This window comes from Lonchura striata, chromosome 12 (assembly GCF_050655825.1).
Source record: "Lonchura striata isolate lonStrDom1 chromosome 12, ASM5065582v1, whole genome shotgun sequence".
Lineage (NCBI taxonomy): Eukaryota > Metazoa > Chordata > Aves > Passeriformes > Estrildidae > Lonchura > Lonchura striata.
The window spans coordinates 12,829,746-12,853,885 of record NC_140714.1 but is presented as its reverse complement, the minus strand read 5'-3'; the positions used below and the strand labels follow the sequence as shown (position 1 = coordinate 12,853,885).

At 36.5% G+C, this 24,140-nt stretch overlaps 1 protein-coding gene across 18 annotated transcripts in view; it reads right to left on the bottom strand.

The window, feature by feature from the left end:
• The window catches only part of ERC2 (ELKS/RAB6-interacting/CAST family member 2), a 413,687-nt gene that overhangs the window by 325,793 nt on the left and 63,754 nt on the right, over window positions 1-24,140 (bottom strand). For 17 of the 18 annotated variants that reach the window (XR_014958156.1, XR_002465646.4, XR_002465648.4 and 14 more), the window contains one exon: window positions 4,670-4,744. The exons of the other annotated variant lie outside the window; for it this stretch is intronic. Coding sequence is in view for 1 of the 17 variants with exons in the window: in XM_021532844.4 (XP_021388519.1) it covers window positions 4,670-4,744 (75 nt within the window). In the remaining 16 variants the exon portion in view is untranslated. The remainder of the gene's footprint in view (window positions 1-4,669; window positions 4,745-24,140) is intronic. 18 annotated transcript variants of the gene reach the window in all.

Sequence of the window (24,140 nt, the reverse complement as noted above, 5' to 3'; positions counted from 1 at the left end):
TCATGAATCATATCAGTCCTTACAAGACTCCTATAGCTCATTTCCTGAAAACTGAGGGGCAGGAAAAGGGCAAAACATTTGTAAATAACCACAGAATCACAGATTATTCTGAGCTGGAAGGGACCCACAATGATCATCAAGTTCAACTCTATATAATACAGTTTTCCAGGCTTACTCTGAAAGGAAAAGAAAGGAAATGCTACTGCTCATCATTTGAGATACATCATCAATTACATCCACAAAATTTTGTTTATAGGGCATTCAACAAGCAATCAGAAGGAAATATTTGAAACTTTACATTTAATAAAGCTTGAATTTAAACACACTTATGTGCACAGACTGTCAACAGACCATACACAACTACCCTTACTGTATGAATTTTTACCTTGTCAATTTTTTGCAGAGAATACTCAGGTTTATCTTTGAAGATAAGGGAAGTGAAAGTTCATGCAATCTTAACAATAGAGTATGTTGCACTGCAAACACACACACACTTCTCTAGAACCAAACCCATACCTGAAATATCACAGCTGGATCAATACATAAAAATGGCTCTTTCTGCAAGTAAAGTAAACCAAAAATATTTTCATTTACTTTACAGCTTACATTTATAAAGACTTTATAGTTGCTAGACTCCACGTATTTTTCATTGTCCTATCCTTAAGATGAGTTCTAGGCTACATATACTTGTAGGCAATTTCTGATTTTCTCTCTCAAGTACTATCACTATCTATTAGTGATGATAGAATTAGACCTTAGCAATATGTAATGGCTGGGCTGGAAGCAGCATTTAAAGGTCATCTATCTAATCCAACCCCTGCCATGGGCAGGGACACCTTCCACTATTCCAGGTTGTTCCAAGCCCCTCCAATCTGGTTAGGAACACCTTTAGGGGAAGGGACAGCCACAGCTTCTCTGGGCAACCTGTGCCAAGGCTCCACCACACTCATCATAATATTATTTTTCTTCCTAGATCCAATCTAAATTTATTCTATTTCAGTTTAAAGCTCTTGTTCCTTGTCCTACCACAACAGGCCCTACTGAAAGGTCTGTCCCCATCTTTGCTGCGTGTCCCCTTTCAGCACTGAAAGGCTACAAGGGCACGGAGATCCTTCTCTTCTGCAGGCTGGACAGCCCCAGCTGTGCCAGCCTGTCTGCACAGGAGAGCTGCTCCAGCCCTCGGATCATTGCTCTGGCTCTCCTCTGGATTTGTTCCAACAGGTCCACGTCTGGTTTTGTCCTGTGGAGCCCAGAACAGAAGGCAGCACTGCAGGTGGGGCCTCATGAGGGATGAGCAAGCTTTGAACCAATTCATGTGCTCAGCAGCACTTACCATAAAAAAAAAAGTGAAAAGGGTGTTTCCTTTTAATCTTTCTTTAAATTATATTAATAGGTGTTAATCAACATTGAATATCACTGATATTCAGGATACATTCAAAAATATCAGTCATCTGGCATCTGGCAGCACACAACATACAAGGAAGCATGCATAGGTGCAATTGCAAATAAAGGAAATTATTTCCATGTACCAGTTTTATTTTATACTTTAAGATTTAGGCATGAGGGAAAAAATGCAGTTTAATCGCATCTACCCACAGTCACGAAGTCAAAAGCAACCACTGCATCAAAACTAGACTAGTTTGAGACAATAATAGGAGCATGTGGGAGAAGGAAGCATCCTGCCCTCCCTTAGTTTTGTGACTCTGCTTTCTAGAAGAAAAATGGGCTTCTGGAGAATAAGGTCAGTTGCAGAAAAGAGAACGGAGTAATCAGTGTCGTGAGAAGCAATAGAACAAAAGACATGGGGTATCTGGAAGCAAATGTGTCCATGAAGCAGAACCAGAAAGTTAGGAAAGAACAGCCTGTACAATGCATCTGAAAAGACAACAGATACCTGGAAATGAATAAATAAAGCAAGAAAAGCAGGAGCCAAGATATAGGATGTGAATTTTCCATCTATTTTGTTTGCCCTTTTTTTATTTTGCATCAATATACAGGAGTTAAACACTGGTCAACAAGACAGCAGTTATGCAGAAAATGCAATTGCTGTAAGAATAAGCAACTACTTGCAAAGCTGTAGAGAGAAATTAAGATGACAGGACATGTAGTGCAGAAGATGTCTAGGACAAATAAACACAAGAGAGTATAGGTAGGAGAAATGGGTATCCTTGATTGGATGAAAGGGAATACAGACTGGGAAAAGGGACAGAAAGAATTCAGCAGTGGCAAGGGACAGAAGAAAACCACAGAGAGAATAGAAGGATTTATGAAGGAGGGCAACTTGCATCCTGGCAGAGCCTGGGGGAGCCATGGAAGGCTCTCAGACAAAAGCTTGAGTGGAAGGGGCTGGAAGGGGCTGGGTGTGGTGAAGAGAAATGTAAACTGCTTTGAGTCTCTGCGTGGGGCAGTGGATGGCCTGAGACTGCCATGTTGCAGCTAATCCTCTCCCTCCTTCTACCCTCAACATTGTAGGGAAACAATTCCTTCAAAGCTTGATCATTTGAAACAAATGTTCCACATTTTTTTCAAAACAAATGCTGTCTGGATTCAGACAATTTAAATTTACTTGAAAACATTCAAAATCTGAAACTTGTAAAGAAAACTGCTGTTTAATCATGTGGATTTCAACATCTCACATTTGTCCTTTTTTCTTTTCAATATTAGGCCTACTTTAGACAGGGGCAACCCCAAAGGGGCGTGTGTTCATAGGGACAGAAAGAACTATGCACCTCAGAGGCAAAGAGCAGCATCAGGACTCCAGCAACAGGACTGTAACCTCACTCACAGCAAATGAAAGCCCTCACTATAGAGCTGGTTTTTAAAAAGTGGAATATTGCAGCACACCCACCTCCCCTGGGAATCAAACAGAAAATACTTCAGTGTCCTCAGGGACAGACACTGTCAAGAGCAACAACAGTCATCACATGTGTCATTCATCTGTCCTGTACTCCCCATCCCTCATCTTTTCAAAGATTTTTGGTACAGGAAGAAGAACTGAAAATTAACTTCAACATGTCCTTTACATTGTTATATAACCCATGTGAAAGATTATACATTATTCTAACACATTGCTTTTGTATCCCAGAACTTTTAAATGTGTAATTCTGAATATTTCTAGAAAAAACAAGTTTCTCAGCCAGTATCTTACTTTCCCATTTACTTAGGGTAGTGAGTTACTGCAAAAACATAGATTTCATACAAAGACTTCTGAACTAATTTCCAAAGCAAATATACATCCAAAAATGGAATTCTGTAATCAATGTATCTTCTTTGTTACTAATATAATCCAAACTAATTACTATCTATTAAAAGGCAGATATTGTATTGATAAAGTCCTGCTGTTGTTTTAACTATGTGTTTACCACAATGTTCAGACATGCTGAACCCATTTGCTCATAACAGAAGTCATTGGCAAAATGAGGCCTTTAATTTGCACTTTTTTTTAAGAATGAAATGAAAGTTCATCATTAAAGAATTTCAGGCAGCATTGCCAACTCACAAATTATCTCAAGTCTTATGGTATTTCTCTTAAAGATGAACAATCCAGACTCACAGAATTATGCAGAAATATCAGTTTTCACTTTTTAAATTACTATTTTTATTCCTTGTTATTGTGGAGTGAAAAGCCATAACACTTTAATAATATTATATACCAAAAAGAGTAAACTATATTCAGGACTAAGAGAGCTATTTCATCACATTTTGTCATACATGCTGATGCAACTAATATTTTCCTTAGGTTGGCTGTAAAATTATGGCCTAATAACAACCAACAGAAGAACTGGTTTTAAGGTTTGAGGAGGAAAATATTTTACATTAGCCAGTTTATTCCATGTACTTTGGATCTCCTACACACACCCCCATGTCTTTTAAAAAGGAATAGTCTGTTCTCATTTTTCAGCAATGCTACACTTGATATTTTTGATCAATTTTATTTAGAAAACAGACCAGGAGAAATAAGTACTAATTAGTCCTAGCTACATAACAAAATGAAAGCATTCAATAACTATCAAGTAAATGAAGCATTCAATAACTATCAAGTAAAAGTCATAAATCAACACTTGCTAGGCAGCTGTCACAGCTGCTTGTTCACTCCCCCTCAGTGGGATGGGCAAGAGAATCAGGGAGCAGAAGTGGGAAAACCCATTGTTTGAGATAAAGCTGGTGTAATATGTAAGGCAAAGCTGTGCATGCAATCAAAGCAATACATGGAATTCATGCAGTGCTTCCCTTGGGCAGGTAGATGCCTGGCTGTTTTCAGGGGAGCTCCATCAGGCACAAGAGTTATTTGGGAACACAAATGCTGTGACTCTGAAGTCCCTCCCTTCAGTCTGTGGAGGCTGAGCATGACGTGACAGTATGGATTATCCCTGTGAATAATCCATTTAGGTCAGCTGTCCCCACTGTGTTCCCTCCCAGCCTCTTGTCTACCCCCACCCTACTTGCAGGATGGGAGCAGAAAGAGAAACTGGGCAAGCTTTGACTCTGTGTAAGCCCTGTTGGTCAACAGCTAAAACATCAGCATGTTGTCAACACTGTTTTCAGTTTGAAATTCAAAACACAGCACCAGACAGGCTGCTACAGGGTAAATTAACTCCATCCCACCCATACCCAGTACATGACTTCATGCTGTAGAAATAACATACAAGGAAACATGCAAAGACCATACCTTCATTTCAATGACTGTTTGCAGAGCCTTCGTCTTTGCTGGCTCAGGCTGAAGTTGGGTTCTTCTATGCAATTCCTGTGGAGGGACACGATAGAAATAAGCTTGACGACTCATCTTACCATTATTTTAATCGCTCACATGAACTCACTGCAACAAAATAAAAGTCTGATGACAAGAAGCAGGTAACTCCAAGTGCTACAGGTGCTTCCCTGGCTGTTTCCCCTCTGCCACCACTGCACTCCCTATCTTATGTTACAGCCAACTCTGACAGCACATGCGCTATTTCTGAAACCCCTTATCAATAATTAACGGCAGGCGTGACAACCCAGCCAGGAATTTCTTAGTCCAGATACAATGCTGCTGCTGCTGCTTAAACACCAAAACTTTCTTCAATTCTGTTACTAATTCAAACACTGGTAAGTGTTAAATCTCTTACCGCAGTTTCTTCTTAATTTTTCCTCTATTGTCTGAAATAAGCAATTTAAACACATTATATTCAAATTTGACATTTTAAGGATAATAATTATGTAGTGGGCTGACGCAGCACATGCTACAGTAGCATTAACATTTCAGTTTCACATTTTCATACTGTTTTTTATGCATCTTAATCCACAGGCAAAAGAAAAATGGATTGCGTTTGTTTAAGACAAAGTTTACAGTACCAATACATACTGGTCTTTATAAAAACAATTAATTTAAAAAAACCCACAAGAGTATGAAGACAGCAGCACTCAGTTTCATGAAAGTTGCATCTTGGTATGATATATCCCAATAAAAAAACTCACATAACTACCTGGAAAAAATGTACTGAAGGTGTGACAAAACACTTTCATTTGAGAATTCGGTGATGCTTATTCCCTTCCCATAAACCATCTGAGAAGTTTATTAATAAAAAATCCTGAAACAGGACAGATATTGTCCCATTTCTACTCCTTTGGAGTCTTTCTGCTCTATAGGACAGAAGTGCCATCCTTGAAGTCTTTATGTCCCAGTTCTTTCTACTGCAGTGCTCCACACAGACTCCTGAACTAACCTTGTAGCCATGAAAAAGATGTTTATGCTTGAGGCCAAGGAGCCAAGGTCTTGCCTCCCTTATAACCCACAAGTTTAAAAGTCATTTTTTGTATCACAAATTATCAATCATTTTCTTCTGTGTAGCAACAAACATATTGCTTATCCATGACTGTGAGAAACAATCAAAGACTAATTACTGTATGTAATTAAACTGAAGTCTACTGCTAATAATCATCTTTATAAAATAGATTGAAAAATGTATGGCCTAAAGTACTAAAATAACTGGAAGAGACTTATTAGTATACTTAACACTAAGCACTAAGTCTAAACAGTTTTTTATTAGATTATTGTATTGCAGGCACATATACATATATTTAAACTACCACTAACAGATAACAGTGAACTTATAATTTTGCTTTTAGGTATTTTTCAAATGCTTTGGCATTTATGAAATAGTATATCTGATTGGACCTTTTTCCTTGTGGTTTTTTTTATTTAAATGCAACTCACCGTATAATAAAAAGAATGAAATTTTTGCAAATCACCTATGCAAGGAATAACTCAATCACCACCAGCTGTTTTTCTTAGATGAAATAAGTACCTACACTGCACAAATGTTTTAAAAAATAAGAGTATGTAATGAATTTGTCATACAGTTACAAAAGAGAATAGTTGGCCAGTCATACCACTATCAGATCAGCAAAAATTACAGCTAATTCTAAGACCAGACTTTGCTCCCCAGGGCCATATAAACTGAGCTGGAATATAAACAGGATTCCACACATTGCCCAGGGAGACAAACCAGAGTTTCCACCCCCTTAGCCAAAGATGTATAGACTGCCAAAGATGCGTATTCCGAGATGTCTATCATAGCATGAAGCCTTGCCTCATAATGCTTTTCCTGTTTGCTTTATGAATCAATCTGATGCTGGCTGACTTAAAAGCTTTTCTTCTCTATCCCTGATGGTAAAATGAAGCAGACTTTAGGATTCTGGAGAAGATCAGAAAATGACTCCCACTTTATTATTTTGTGTGGGTTTTCTTCCAATCAGATTCAAATGTTTGGAGACTCCCACAAGGCTCAGTTCTTGGATTTATGTTGTTCTATGTATGTGCTTTTTCATTTGGGGTACCTGATTCAGGGATATACTTTTGGGGTACTAATTTAAAGATACACTTTATGTGCATGATACCTTACCGTGATTGTTTCACTGTCTGAGGTCATCTGGAGGCTTTCAAATTCGCCTTAACAGCTAAGCAAGAGATATTCTAGAGATTTCAGAAAGTCCTCATAGCCTAAGGAAACCAGATTCTTATCCATTACATCATTTCTGGAATGATGTCTTTTTCTTCTTTTCAATTTCTTTTAATAAAAAGCCCAGGGAGACAAATAAGAAAATGGGGGGGGGGTGGGGGGGGTGGTGTGAATGGGGGAATCAAAAACTTACCAGGGGTAGTTTCTTTAAACCTAAACTGTATTGAAGGGAACTCTTGATTCTTAAATCCATCAAAACATTCTTGTGTCATCATCTCTGAAACAATCAAAGCCTACACAAAAAGTCTCTCAGAGATGCAATCATTTATAAAATTAATTTTCTTTATATCTCTCTGCATGACACCTGCAAATAGTAGTAATTCTGAGTAACCACTTTGCACATGCAAATTAATTATAATGCTGTGTAACCAAATGCCCACACCTTTTGTTTCCTGATTAAGCTCAGTTGTCAAGGTTACTAACACACCCACACAAAACTACCAGGTAATCAGATCTTCTTCACATTAAATTTACTTTAATAGTCTTTGCTTTTAGACTAAAATGAGCTTCAATACAAACTTGGTCATTACTTTCTCCTTCCACAATATTAGGTTAGCATCTTGTATTGGCCTCAGAAGTAACTTTAGCACACAATCTTTACACTAACTTAAACACCAAAAAAAATCCAAAGAGCAGACAGATAATATTTATAATCTTAAAATAGTGGTGGAGGATGAATTCTACCCTTTTATTCATAAATTGGTAAGAAGATACTGCAGATACTGCAAGACACTGGTGCTGAAAATCCCCACTACATAGCATAATCTGAATCCAATCTAATTACCCAAATAAAACTGTGGTTTTATCACAGCTATATTAAAAGACACTTCATCCCTTGGCTGCAGGAAAGTCAGGGTGCTGCAAACTGATCCTTCTTTACTCTGGTTCTGAATTATTTTATTAATGTTCCCACGACATCAGTGACAGTGTTGTTCTCATTCAGTGATACCAACACTGTCAATATAGTTCAAGTTTTTACCTTTATTTACACAAAACTGCCTAAAATATTGACATAAAGTGCTAGAAAGGAAACATTCAGAAAAATAGGCAATTTAGAGATGGTGTGAAACTGTGAGTGTCTGCATTGGAAGATGAAAAATTATTAAAGAAGGCAGTATAAAAACTGGCATGAGTAACCACTGTGTCAGTAAATGCAGCTTTTTGCCTTCACAGACAAAATGTACTAATCTGCAATTCAGAAGAAAGCCTTGGTAGTTCTTCTACCATGGATCAGCCTGTCTGAACTTTAAAATTTAGATCAGCAGTATTTCAATATTTCAATCATTTAAGTAAAAGCACAGCACTTATCTAAGTGTCTAAACCAGTGTTTCTTTAGCGAAAAATACCATTAGAACCACTGACAGAATTCAATTTTACCAGAATACTAGAAAAATATAACATACAGCAATTATTTCATTCTTAACATGCAGACTTCTCTGCTGTTTTCTAACTCTTCACATCCACCCCTAACCAAATAGAGCTCACAGTAATTAAAATGAAAGTAGAGTTAAGAAATCCTGATCAAACTCTTTGTCTTTCTGGAAACCATAAATTGACAACACAAAATTACCATGTCTGTCTCCAGTGTGCAGGAATAAGGAGCCCTTTTATTGGAAAGGACTCTAAAAATCATGTTATCATGAATTTTCTTTTAATTATAGGTATTTGAACTCTGGGAGAACCTGTTAAAGAAATTTTGTCAAATTCCAATAAATTTTATAGCTTGAAGAAATGAAAATGTGTATATAAGAACATAAAATTAAAAATCAGAGGAAATGTGAAGAGAGGACAGCTACAAAAGTTCTGAAGAGATTGTCTTTGTAAATTAGGGGTATTAAAATTTGTTAAGTTCTCAGAGTTAAGCAAAATACTCAGATGCATGCCTAATTATCTCTCTCTTTGTCATTTTAAATAAACAGATATTAATTTTGATGAATATGAAAGAAATTGCATTAATCAGGGACCACCACCAAACTATAAAACACAGGTCAATAGTTCATGATGACGGACAAGTCCAGCAATAATTTCAATGGCCTCAGTACTACTCTTGAACAATGAGTCTAACACAATCTCTGGCCTACATTAAAAAACTTGGAGATGTAAAGAGTATGAGGGAGAAAGGAAGAGTTTTTACACCAGCTGAAAACCACCACATTGAATCATGAGCCAAAGTACTTCTTTGCAATGATCAGACTTCAATTCATACCTGAACTCATGCATGTAAGAGGGGCTTAGGAAGTTTTACTAACATACCTAAAGACAGACTATGAGGAAAAATAATCAGAGCTTTAAGAAACTCAGCTTTTCTTTGACCTATATGTCAAAAACCTTAAGCAACCACATGCGCTGTCATACTGGAAGTTTGTCCTCTGGCAAGAGACCACATACAAAAAGTTTCAAGTGAAAACAAGATTTGTATATGGAGCTTGAAATGCATGTGGGACAATTTAGTTTGTAATTGAAAGCACACAGAGTGTTTTTTCTGAAAGGAACTACTGAAACTCCACTTTTACCAGAATTCTTGAAAATTTATTTCTTTTCTTTGTAGAAGGAATAAAACTCCTAGAGGAACATTTCTGTTTTGCACAGTACCATTAATCTCTTGTCCTCTTACCAAAATTACTTCCCCAAACTTAGAAAAAGGGAAGAGTTATTACTACACACATATTTTCAGAAAAAGAAACTTTAATGATAAACAGTTTTCTTCCTTTTCACCATTTTCTTTAAGAACGCACTGAAATGCTTGAGTGTCTGCAGTAAAGGAAGGCCATGTATTTGTTTTCAGGTGTAGTCCATTAGAATCAGTAAACAGAAGTTCCAACTGCTGCTTACACTTCTGCAAAGCAAATATATTCTAAAACATCTTGGCTAAAAATCTTTCTCTTTTCAGTGCATATAAAGCTTTATAACTGTATGGAAACTTTTTTTTAAAGCTAAATGTTTAAATAGTCGTTTATTAGTAACTCAGGTGCACTAAAAAGAATCACTTAGCTTGCAGTAGGATACAAAAATGAAACATTGTTGGGAGTTATAAACCAGGATTTTTAACTATTTGGTTTTGGGTGTGCGGATCTTTTTTTAGAAGACTATCTTTTATTAAAATCACATCTTCAAATTCTTAAGATGCAAAATCCTTATTGTTACAAATCCTTTGTGTAATCTATAGTGTTTAAAAAAATCTTTATCCAAAAAATCCATTACTTTAAGGACTTATTTCCACTACTTCCCTCCCATTTAGAAGCTTGAGCACACAAAGAAGTTTTTAATAAGGCTGAAGAAGAAAGCAATATCCCATCAGTTTTAGAATGAGTGTAACACTAACTGTGGAGTAATAATGGAATTTCACCCTAGGGTGTAACTAAGAATAGACTTCCCTTGCTCCTGCCATCAAAAGCATACAGGCAACACTTAAAAGGGTAAAGTCACAGCAAAGATTACCAAATACAATCCTGAGATCCAGAACACACAGTAGAGATGCTGCTGTGCGCCAGCTCCACTCCTCATAAATAACAAAAACCAAAAACCATCTAAATGTGGACGGTACTGTGAGATAGGATGTGACCAGCAGTGCCAACACACAGTGTTTGTGGTATTTCTACAGGCCAGTTCATCTAAATAGAGAAAAGCAGTTTTCCAATACTTCTTTCCATACTCACACAGCTAACCTCCTGATAGGTTCCTTAAACAAGCTGAAACCTAAGAGTTCTGTCCTACAAAAACAAAAAGACAAAAGGGTGATATCCTGTTTACTGCTTTCCCCACCTTCCAACCTATGCACACACCCAGCAACACTTGTTTAATTTCTGCTCTGCACCAGTGCTCCTTTTCAGCCTGACTGCAGATGCAAAACCAATTTAAATTATTAAATTAAGAACTTAGCTCTCAAATGGCAGCAAAATAGCCCTGCCAAAACCAGACTCGCACTCGACAACTCGAGGCCAGAAGTTCTGCATATTTCCCACACTTGCTGCACAGAGCTCGTAAGGTTACTGCAGAATGTGTTAGCTGGTGTTAACATGCACAGAACTTCAAACGTGTTCACTTTTCTGGTAGAAATCCTTTTATAAACTTTACATTGAGAAAACATCAATCACTGTAAACAGCCTCAGCCAACCCAGGGGAATGCTGGCCTACCCCCATGTTGCAGTAACACTTCAAATTTATTAGCACGGAATTTTTTAATTTTGAAAAGCATAGTTGTACCTACTAATATTCAGACTTATTAATTTATATACTCCTTTGTTATTACTTCTTCTAGCCTACATTTTCATGTCTCTTTTCCTTTTATGTGGGCTTGGTGAAATCACTAGCTAAAATAACTAACAGGTTTGATTTTCATTCCCTAATTCTCCAGGAAGTGCTTTTCTAAATATGGGTGAGTTTTACTTACATGCATTTAAAATTACTGCTGGCTTAGGACATTTAGTATTTAACCTTAATCAGCAAACGAGCAAACATCTGAGTTAATAAGACTTCAAATGTGTAAATTCATTGGCTTTGTGGTATATCAAGTTTTTTAAATGCAAATTAAGTTCTGTGACAATATTTGTGGTGCCCAAGGGCCCATATTGAGAGGAATACTATCCAATACCTGAACCAGTGGAACTTAGCACAGCCTCAGCAAGCTTGCAGGTGACACCAGGCTGAGCAGTGCTAATGGTTGGGAAGGGGTGGGTGAGAGGGACAGTGACAGGCTGCAGGAATGTGCTGGGAACCCTCAAGGGCCAGGTCCTGCACCTGGGTGGGGGCAATGCCCAGTATCAGAACAGGCTGGGTGCATGGAGTGCTGCAGAAAAGAGTGGCAATAGTGCTAGATGAAAAATTAAGATATTATTCTCTAACAAAGATTACAGTCATCATATCATCATGTAACAGAATGTCAAAGCTCTCAGTTAACAACATTATCTCCCCTAGATATTCAGGGAAATGTCATCCCTACATTCCCAAATGTTCTATGTAGCTGTTAGGTTATGCAAATGTATGACAGAGAGGGACATGAGAGCAGTACCCTAAAGACATAAAACATGGATAATTTTTCACAATTTGAGTGACAGGCATGCTTTAGCAGGTGGGCATTTTGGTTGGGTTTTTTAAAAAACCAACTCATAAATAGTATGCTTTTTAACCTAAACCTAAAAGTTTATGCTTGTCAAAAGAACTCACCCCATCAAAATCTCACTAAAAAAAGAAAGGAAGAAATTAGTTTGCATTGACTTAAAAAAAAAAATCCTATTTTTGGATCTGCCAGAAACTGAATTTAAGGCACCCACCAATTCAATGCATCTCTGCCTATCAGTTGAGATCTGCCAACCAAGTCAGTCTTCCTCAAGAGGGAAGAAGCGGGGATAATGTCTAAACATTTGAGAATACAGAACACTTATTTCACTCTGAAATTACAGGAACACATTAAAATCATAAAAACACAGTTGATTGTATATGAGAATATTGGAGTGAAGCAAACAACATCCATGTCCTCCATAACAGCCTTGCTGCACAGACTGTGTTCTACAACTACAGAAAGGAACTGTTCAATTCACATAAGAAACAACCTGGACAGGTTGAATAACTTGAATATTTATCATTCTATGAAGTTTGTCAAGAGCCCGTTAAAGTGAAGCTAATACATCAGATTACAATAATTAAAAAAAAAAAGAAATAAAATCCACTTAGCACCTGCTCTGATTCTTTTTCCATTGCCTGGGAAATTAAGTGTTGCTTGGTAACTCAAATCCATCTGTTCAAATTTCCTCTTCCAGTCTTCCATTTTTATCAAAACAGAAAAACCCACACATGAACTGAAAATATGATCACAAAAAAAAAAAAAAATCACACCAACAAAAAAACGTATTTTATCACTGCATAAAAGATGCAACAGTTCCGTATCTGTTTTTAAATTACGGCGGAGAGAAAAGTGTCTGATGTTGTCTCTTAGAAACAAAATCACTTCATATCACAGACAACTCTTAAGAATGGGAAAAGAAATTCTTTTTTTTATTCCTTTTCCTTACCTCAGGGCAATACAAGGAGCAAGACACCACTTCCTCACACAGTTCAGACTTCACCTTTCCTGTATCTACATGCTTTATGAATACCTACAAGCCAGGGGCTGAGAGACAGTTTAAAAACTACTTCCCTGTGCATCAGTACTCAAACAAATGCTGAATGCATAGATACTATAAGTATATCCAAATGCTTTGTTTTCTCTAGATGTAAATCCAAAGAAGCTCAACCAAAATTATCATTATTATCTGTCGTGATTTAAAACAGACCCTAAAGGAGAATTTTCAAAACTTTGTGAATCCATGTAATGATGCTTGCATAAGTTAAGACTGGAAAACTGGCAAATAGGGAAAAACTGCACGTTGACATAGGATATTAAATTCTGTACAGAAGACATGATTATGTGTACTTTAAAAAATCCACCATGTTCCAAATGGAAGTGGCAGCAATAACAAACCACTATTATCTATGCTTTCCATGTTTTACATTTTTTTAGGCACAAAACTTACCTCAGTATAGGTATGGGGTTTGGTTTGGTTTGATAACTTTTGGAGTCACTACTACAGAAGGCCTGAATACAGCAGGTACAGTTCCAACAGATAAAATTTCTTTAATATACTGAGAAAAAAAAATACATGTTATGTATTATCTGATTTCTATATCTTTTTAAACTCAAAAACTTGGAATTACTGCTATTATAAACACCTTTTGTCAAATTTGTTTGAAAAGAGGCAGAGTTAGCTCAAGGCTTTTCAGAGTAATACTTTGTTTCAGGAGAACTTTATAAAGAAGAAGGTTTAATGTTTTCTTCTCTTAGCCAGACTGTCATTCTTCTGAAGAACACATTCTCTCTTTTATGTGGAGCATAGGACAATGTAATGCTCATGACCAGCCCAGAGGTACTGAGGGACCTCAATTCATACCCAAGGAGTTTTCTCTTTTTTTCCATTTCTCCTGTCTCTTGTACATTGAAATTAGAGCTTAACTCAGTCTAAGGCAAGTATGGGATGCATAGACAAGACACCATCAACTCTTTCAAGCTCTAGTTCATACACTGAAGAATATATAAAAAGCAGAGGGGTTACAGTAGCCAAAAGTTTCAACTTAAGTATTTTTGAACTTCCAGAATAAAAAAGCCAATACGTGAATTTTTCCCCCCCTTGCAGGATTTCCACAAATTGACCAGCAGCATTATTAAATAGACATCTACATGGATCTTTACAGACCAGTATGCATCTCATACAATGTTAAGTATAGATACCACAAGATCAGTTGCTAGTCCACAAAATGGTCATTTTTAATCATCCAAGTGGCAAACTTCCCACTCTATGTGGGAAACCAGAACAATTTAGTCAGCCCACAGCCTATTCCTTTCTGCTCACTGGACAGTTATGACAGGCTGCACACCACTACCATTTTAATTAAAAACTTGCAACTCATCACTAATCAAAAGACCAAAAGCACATTCATTTTATGTGTAAAAATACAGACATTTCCCATCTGTAAGCAGACACATCCTGTCACTAAGTCATTCCAACAGCATTTTGATCATCGATTAAATCTACTTTTCATTTTAAGGTGGGAGGGAAGGTCAGAACACACACTCAGTGTTTCATACAGAGCTACCTCATCATCCAGTCTAACAAGTGCACAACCCCAACAATTCCCACTCAAGAACTGTTTCCTCATCACGACAGTGAAAGACAACTCATGGGACACCTTATGTGCCAGAAGTAATCAGGATCCAGAGTTTCAGGAATCCACAGTGGCACCTCCTTCCAGGATCAGGAAAGCACAGGCAGTGCTCCCCTTCAGCTGAACAGCCTTGAGCAGCACAGGGATACCCTGCTCTGCTTCCCAGGGGAGTCCGAATGGCAAAAGATTCCTTTTATTTATAGAGTTGGATTAACAAGTCTAACTCATTATTTATGAAAATACTTCTGGACTAGAGAAATTATTTTGATGCCATTTTGATTCAATTAGCTTGTGATCCTCACAACAAGCAAAAGTGTCATTGGTAAGCAGGGATATGTAGAATAAAAACACAATTCTCTACATGCTAAAAGACTTTTTAAAGTCATTTCAGTCAATAAGCCATTTCTTTGAGGTTTGTCTTACACTAAACATGTTCTGTAGTACAACTACAAGCTAAAATTCCACTTCAGAGCACCTTTTGCCCCCCACAAATGCCAAAACCATAAAATACCAGCAATGGAAATGAGAAGGGATATACAATAACATAAGCAAAATTACCAATAAAAGTGTTGGTTTACTTCTCCATTTTAACTACATGAAAAAAGATTGGTTTTATACAACTGTGAAACTACCTTCAGTTTGACAAGGAAATGTGCAACAGCACAGGTTGGCAGAAGAATCTAGTGTTACCATGGAGATTTGATTTGTAGAGTTTCACTTCTAAAGAGCCTTTTTTTTTTTTTTTTTGCAAACACAATATGTTGCTAAAGAATCTTTATCCATACTGAGAAAAGCCATCTGAAAAAATCTTGATCTCTATTTAGCACATTATAAATGCACTAAGACTTCACAGTCCATATACTGTTGAAAAAATTAGCATAATGAAAACTTGCAGGTAACTGTATACCAAATGAATTCTTTTCAAAATATTCTATGACCTAAAACTCATAACAGAAAACAGACAAAACTTTAGTCTCTGTGCTGACACAATGATTGTGATATGCATAACAAAGGAGAACCAACATTTTCCTGACTTTTACATGTTTAAAAAAACATCTCACAGACATATTAATAATGTAGTTCTGAATAGCTGAGCAAAAAGTGCTAAATAAGTGGAAACTACAAAATTTCACTCAACAGTTCTTTGCCAAGTCTCCACCTTAAAGACTACTATATTTTAGGGGATTAAATAATTTTCTTTCATCATTTCTTCTTAAGCCCAGTTATTAGAACATAAATATTAATGCTGTTAACTCACTGATTATCAAGTTAACAGAAAAATTCTATGCACTGAAGCTGCAATGAGCTATTGCCCCTCACTTAGTATATTTATTGTGCACCCATCCACCAGTTCTACACTTTTCTTCTGATATTTCTGTTAGGAGTTAGGCATCTGTTAGTGCTGACACTTCTCTTCAGAGATTCTGTAACTTATACTGACTATTCTTTCCACTCTCCCTTTACAGTACAGAGCAACAACTCTTAACCTCAATACCACCTGAAATGTTTGATTTCACATTTATTTCATATTTCTTTCTTAAAATTTTTATAGGCTTAGACAAGGTCAATGTTAACAATTCTTTAAAATGTGGCAGTTTGTTTTCTATGCCTTCCGAAACATCCCTGTGAGGAATTTGATCTAGGCCTTCTGTAAATCACTTGGGAGCTTGAATCTGTCACTGGTTGAAGCACACAGGACTCAGTGAACATGCCAAATCTTCAGCCTAGATATAAATGCCATTCATACACGTTCCATAGTTTCTATTCTCTGCTTAAGCTACATTTAGAAGCTTTCAACAAGTACCAATGCACCAAATTCTCACTAATTGACAAAAAAAAAATATCTGCTAAGTTACCCAGTAAGTCTCTGAATTGGCAGATTTTCCTTAATTTAAATATAGCAGTAGGCTGATGATAACCACTACCCAAGCTCTACTGACATCAGATAACAAGCTTATAATAAAAGACAAATTGGCACAAGATAATTCAAAACAAAGAGTTCCAGATAATTTAAGGGTTAAAAAATATAAGAGGTAGGTTAACTGTTCAGAGAAGAGAGAAACTGTGTGGAATAAGAACAGAAACCTAGAGAGTAAAAAAGTTAGCTGGTGGAGAATTGCCAACTACATAACTCTGTTGACATATTACAGAAACAATTTATTCCATAGTTTACTTACTGCATTACTTCTTGGTTAAATACTATCTGGTTATTTACAGCTCCCTATGGACTCTCACAATAGAGTGAGGCAGATTTTCTAGGCCCCTATCTCTTACCACACAGCCTCCATTTTCAAAATCACTTCTTCACATATCCTGCCAATTGATGGACTTAGCCCACAAATGTCAAAAATTCTTGGCATCAACTCCTACCTAACAGCAATATCTTCAGGAACAGGTCCACAGTCAGTACCCCAGTGTGCTAAAGGCTCCCTTTACAGGCATTATTCATTCTCTATTTGGATATTGCTCTGTGTCTTTTTTCAGAAGACTGGGTTTCAGGACTGAACTTTGGCTCTCAGCAGTCTCTGTGAACCAATGGTTTGACTCTTTCCTTATGTACATCAGCACAAGTGTCATTCTAGTCAGTGACATCACTGCAGCAAGGCCATTGCAGATTAAATCATGTGCAAGTCTGTTAAGTATAACCATGAATATGAGGATCTTACCGAACTTAGAGGCAGTAAAAATGAAATAGGTGTAACATTTTCATTTAGTAGCAAACGTGCCAACAATAAAGCATCATTATTTGTTAAATCTCTTATTTGCATGTGTCTCTTTCACTGCTCAAATCCTCCACACCCTATTTTCATTCTATGAAAAACCTAACACCAAGTTTCTTTGCAATTTTAATAAAAACATACTTTTAAAAACTATGTTTTATATACTTTTATTGAAAGTTTTGTCTTATTGCATTTGGATGACAGTATTTTCTTTAGAACAATTTACAACATAAGGACATTTTTGTAGAAAAAATGAGTGCAATCTAATCCTTCTTTTCACAGGCTTCTTCTAATCCTTTTATTTTTCATGTTTTCTGTGAGGAAAATGATAGTACACAGGGTAAGGTCATCACAGGGTGATCTAAGAGAAAGAATAGAACAATGATGGTTTAATTTATTTTATTTTACAGAACAATTAGGTTAAATTATTGTAATTCTGTACTTCATTTATATCTATCATGTAGCATTCTAAGAAGCAGCTACTATATAGGCCTCATATCAAATGGGCAGAATTACAAGTCAAGGATCTGCATCATTACCTGCCTCCATTTAGTCTTTCAAGTAAGGATCATCAATTCCTTTTTCTGACCTTCCTCCTATGCAATGCATTTCCTAGCAGATGTTAAGAATCTGGAAGACAAGAAAAGGGAAAAAGAACCCTAAATTGACCTGTAGCTCATATAATTGTCCAACCCCTTAAAACAAAAAAAGTAAACCAAGAAATTAAAATATAACGATAAAGTAAATTTAATTGAAAAATTAGAAAAGAAAATATTCCCAGATACATGCACAAATTTTTATCTCTGTGATCACAAACATAAATACGAGTGTGACTGACAAATAATTCATTCACTGGAGCAAACTTACCACAGAAAGGCTGGTAGGACTTCTGTGGTTCACCGAGAAGAATGGACCACCCTGAGGGCCCCCCTTTAGTTCTTCTGCTACACCCTGATGTTCTCCTCATCTGCAAATGTATGCATACAGAACAATCCCCATATACAGAATAAGTATCATTTTATGGGGTTCATTTGAATTAACCAATGACTGGTTCACAAAAGGATAAGCAGTCAAGTTTTCTTACTCAGGAACCAGACCTGAATATGGTTCAAAATTTCACTTCCAATTCTCTTACCTATCTGTAGGAAGAGAAACTAAATCTCAATATCTTTCTCTCTTTTCTTGAGTATATTAATGCTACCAAATGTCTGTCAGACTAGCTTTTAAAAACACTTATTGGAAATTCAACTCAATTATCACAACTTATCTGGTTGTAAACAATTAGTCTGTAATGATTTATTCACAATAAACAATATTTAGAGGTTAGAATTAAAGAATTTTTCACACATTGCTGTTTTTCCTATGCGCTTCTCAGGGGGTTGACTGTTGTGTTGGTTTGGGATGAATTACTTTTACCTTAGATTACTCAATAGCCTTACTCATGAGGTAGGTCTTTCCTGATAATCATATGGGTTTCCAATACTAGCAAATCACATATTCTAGGCACAGTGTTTAAACATGGTAATGCTCAATTACCAACAGCTGAATACAGATGTTTATGTCCTTATTTGGCTGTCAATCATTATTTACCTATATTCATCTAAATTATTAAAGTTTACTTTATTGGCAAATAACAGTTGAAGAAAAAGTAGATTCTGTACTTCTATTATTAAATTAGCTCTATAAAGTCATTAAATTTGAGGTGACAGTAGACCAGAACTTTCAAGCCTGAGTGAGAAGAGACTTTGCCTCAGGGTAAGGCCTAAGGAATACAGCAAGAACTACTCAGACACAGCAGCAATAGCTGGAGAGAGGACAAATTGTTTTCTAGATAATGCAACTTACATAATTACCCTCATGGGTTTCCCTTACTACTTAAAGACCTGTGACTTCAGAATCTGAGAAACACAAATCTAAAGCAAATGACATGAATAGTCTCAGGGCTGGAAGGTGGGATATCTCAAAAGTAAGTGTCAGAGATTTAATTGTAATTTTTAAGTAGAGGTACTCAGAATAAAATATTAACATGAAAACGTCCTTGCAACAGTGGAAGGAAGTGCAGGTGTCCATCAGTTCCTTTCAGCATGTGCTCAGAAAGCCTCTAATACTGACAGCACTAAGATACAAAGTGTTTGCTCAAATTGAAATATATCTGAATTACAGAACATTCTTTGTCTTCCTCTTGGAAGTCAGTTTAATGAGGATGTTCAGAGTGTGTTCTGTCCTTCCATTCTCAAGTAGCTCAGCTCAGTACACTTGTACTGACTACCTTCACTAGGGCTGGACATCCTCAAACATCCACCTGGGAAACTGAGATTGCCATGAACACAGAGCTTCTGGCAAACTGCTGCAAAGCCACTGAGTTTACTTTCCAGTAGTTCTGAAAAATCCCAACATGCTATGGAAAAAGCATTTATCATTTTAGTAGAGTTTTGAGGACTAGAAGTCTCATGGTATATATTAAAGTATCACAAAGAACACTTTTCACCAGTTTTTGCAGACTGTAAGAACTTTGCACATTTTTTAAGCACAAATGCTGTATTTTCACATGAATACATATCAAACTCACTGGCTTCAAAGGTTCAGGCCCTGAAATCTTGTGTGGTCTTTATTTTCTAAAATTTATTTCTCAAATTTTGCTCAGTGTCCTTTAACCATAAAGAAATTAAGATCATATCCTATTAAGTTCCAAATACCCTAAAATACCAGCAGAATCTAATGAAAGAAGCCAAGCAAAATCTGGAACAGGTACATCTCACTGCTACTTCTCAGACCACTTTTCTGGTGATATTAGATGAAAACAAAGCATCTTAAATATTCTAAGTTATGAAATTAGATTTTGTCAAGACTTAAAGCAAAATCATAAAAACAGTATTGTTCAAAGGGTTTGCCTTCATCAGGAAAAGAAAAACTGCTGAGATTTTAATGCCAGTAATTTCCAACAGAAAACATTTAACAGAAAGCAGTCTGGGCACTGCTCAGGTTACAAGTGAATGTATTTTATACTTAAGCTTTTGCATTACCGTAACACATTATCTCATATAATTAGATTTTTCCAAAACCTCTAGAAAATGAACTTTCCACATGCTCTGGATTTTTGTTTATTGCCTAAACATGGTGTATATGACCTAAACAATGCATTGTGGTATTAGGAATTATGAAAGAGCAACACTACAGCCTAATGGCCTTTAGAAACAGTTCTGTAAAATCATCATTATCTCTAGCACAATGTTTTAAACATATCACAGGCTTTTAGTTTCAATCTTTATATCAAAAAGGGCAGAGATGAAAAAAAAACACCTACTATAAATGCCCCAAAATATCCTCAGTAGCAAACTCCTTAGCTCCAAAACTATTCTTCTGCTGCTATAATGTACATGCAGCCTAAAAGTCAGTGAAGAGCTTGCATTTTTCACATCACCCACCAAGCTGCAGTATAAGACTTTTCTCAGTTACTTTCTGATATTTTTGCCTTTCTTGTTTTTGTGCTTTTTAGCAATGAACAGATGGCCCACTAAAAAATAAATAAATAAATCACAGCCCATACTGTAACAGTCCATGAGCTCCTAAAAAAAAAAGTTTAAAACCATCTTTTAATTCGGTGCTATTTTATCCTGACAGTTAAAGCAACACAGACTTTCTTTCACTAAAAAGTCAAAGAATTGCTTGCTCATTTAACCTCAACTGAGAAAACAAACAAAAAAGTTAGATTTTATTTCTCAGTGCATTAAATTAGGCAAGATTAACAGATTCATATATAAGCACACTATATTTTGGCTCAGCTGTTATGGTACAATGACATCTAAAACAGCTTTTGACATGTGCTTTCAAGACAAAGCAATATATTGCTTCCAGTTATCACCTGTAGTGTTGACAATTATGAAAAATTAATGACACCTCATTATTTTCACTCCTTCCTCCACAATCAATCATTACCTCAGTTCCTTTTCAAGAAATCCCCAACCAGATCCTGAAAAATCCCAAAGAACTTTGTTCTTTACAGGTCATTTCCTGCTTTTTTATCTTGCTGGTTTCCAGGTTAGGTGAGACTCTGTCTCAGTGTGACAACATCTAAAATCTCATGTCCTTCAGGAACTTGCCAGCAACAAGAAATACAAGTGTAATGTAATAATGACTTCCAGTTCTGTCATCACATTGAACAATCCCAATACAAATTACTTTGTTCAGGTACCAGAGTGCATAAATCCACTCTTAATAAACTGGTTTAACACAGCTGAGAATACAATGAAAACTTTTAAAGATATTTCCTTTTCCTAGCAAGCTTTTGATAGGCTGTTCACTCAAGACAGCATTGAAAAAAGTATTTTCTGAAGTACATCTCCAGAACTGTCAGGATGTCCTGTAAGACTCCACAGTTACAACATGCTCTGTGTATGCATTGCCTCTCCTTCACAGGAAGTGTCAATTTTTAAATTTATTTTTACACCAAGAATCAGGATGTGTCATGCTTCAAATCTTAACTGTTGGAAGGTAGAGTTTAAACATCCAGAGCTCTGAAGGCATGCAAAATACAAAATTAGTGCAAAATATAGACAGTTCAATTTTATTTCTGAAAAAAAAAAGGTGTTCTATAGAGAATTACATTCATATACTCAAAATCTTACCATTCTCTTCTTTTCAACATTTATATGAATTTTATTGTGACACTAAAGAAAAGTTACTTTTGCATTTGGAAACATTCATGACAGAAGCATTGGTATTACTGCTGTATCAGAAATATTAGAAAACACTTATGGATGCAGTAAACAAGTTTGAATTTACACTGGAGAAAAAATTAAATACTTGTCTAAAAGATCTTTAAAAGAACATTTGTCTGTCTTCAGAATCCATCTTTTTCATGAGACACTTCAATTAGTATTCCTATCATGCAGGAGAACTAATAGAAATCATCCCCCAAAACATTTTTACAGATCTATTAATACCATAAATATCACTGTATATAAGATGTTCTATATGGTATATTACTTACATCGAATACTCTATTCCTGTAGCCAGGAAATTCACTTGGAAAATAGATTCAGAGTCTGTACATTGACATGGATTTTGTGCATGCTGTTTGTATTTATGTAGATGCAGCTGTCATTCCCAAGCAATTGCTTTTGGAGGAGGTTGGGAAATAAGTGAAGTCCAAGCTGTGCACCAGGCAGGTGTGAGAGCCAGGCAGCCACAAAGTGACTGCTGTGCTTCACACACCTGGAACAGAGCTGGGAAAGCAGCTGCCACTGACACTGCACCTGCACCACGCTCACTCCCAGCGTGAGAGAGGGAAGAACAAGGCATGACTGCCACTGATCTTTGTGCCCCAAGTACACAACAGTGGAGGAGGGTGTGCAGCTGAACACAGAAAGGGTCAAAACACCTCAAAGAAATCCAGAGGACAGACAAGCTGGTAAACTTTATTTTTTTCCAAGTTGCTTGTCCTGGTGTTTCCCTCTCAGTGAACCCCAAGCACTATGTAACACTTCAGGAAAGAAAAGTTCTGAATACATTCAGAGACAGATACTCTGAATTAACAGTAATTCAGGGGGTATTCAGAGAGACAGTAAAACTTTTAAGCTGTCTTTAGGACTAACAGTTCAGGGAAGAAGGGCTCCAAACCTTCAAACAAAAAGGCTTTTCTGATATCTAAGAGTGCCAAGTAGTTTTCTCATTATTTCAATGTGTCCCAAAAGGAATACAGGTTAGCATATAACTTGATTCAATTTGTAATTCTGACACTTGTCTTGGGCAAAAATTTTGAGTGTGGCTTCATCACAATCACTTGATGATGAGACACAGTAAACACCAAAGCAAGCCAGAAGTCTCACAGAAAAGTCTCAATTGTTTCATCCTGATACTGGTTGATACTGTTATTGCTGAATTCCCCCTTCAAAGTGAAATGGAAAAGAGATGGTAGACAAAAATTCAAAACATTAGATCTGGAATATTTAACTCAGCTCTGAAAAAGAAGAGGAGGACATTCTTGTGGAAAAAGAATTCTTGCAGGTCTTTCATAAATCTGTGAGTTGCTGCAACCTCGAGTTGCAGCAGTCCAGGGAAACACCAGGAATCAGGAACACCAATGACTGCCAAGTTTACAACACATAATTGTGACCTGGGCAGAACACAGTGAAATAAATCTAGCTGTCATAATGGCAAATGCAATTATTCAAATCATGTACAAAACCTATTGCCATCTGAAAAAACAAGCTTTCTTCATAAATTCCTTCATGCTGTTAAATTGCCTAAATTTTACGTTCCTGTAGTAAATATCTATCCAAAAAAAAGTGCCTAACTCCTACAGCTGGCAAATTAAATATTTTAAGCCAGCTCTTTTGCTCCTCTTCCCAGGAGAGCTTCTGCTCAAGGTTTCAGCATTTTGTAAATAACTAGTAAGCATTTCACAAATGCTTACTAAATAACTAGTAAGCATTTCACAAGTATCATGATGCACTTACCAGTTCCAAACCCTGTTTGGCAGCACTTGTAATTGCACAGCCTACACTTCCCCTTATTTTTGGAGTTCACCTCTGTCATTCTACCCCGAAGAGATCATAGGCAATATTCAAACACATTTGATATTGGAACTAAAGCTCCATAAAATTGAATGAAAGATGCTTGTGAAGCACCATGGGTTGGTACTTCACACCATGAGCAAAACCATAAATTCATATATTTGCAATATTCAGCCTCCTAATAATACATTCATAATTTGCTTCTAAAAAAA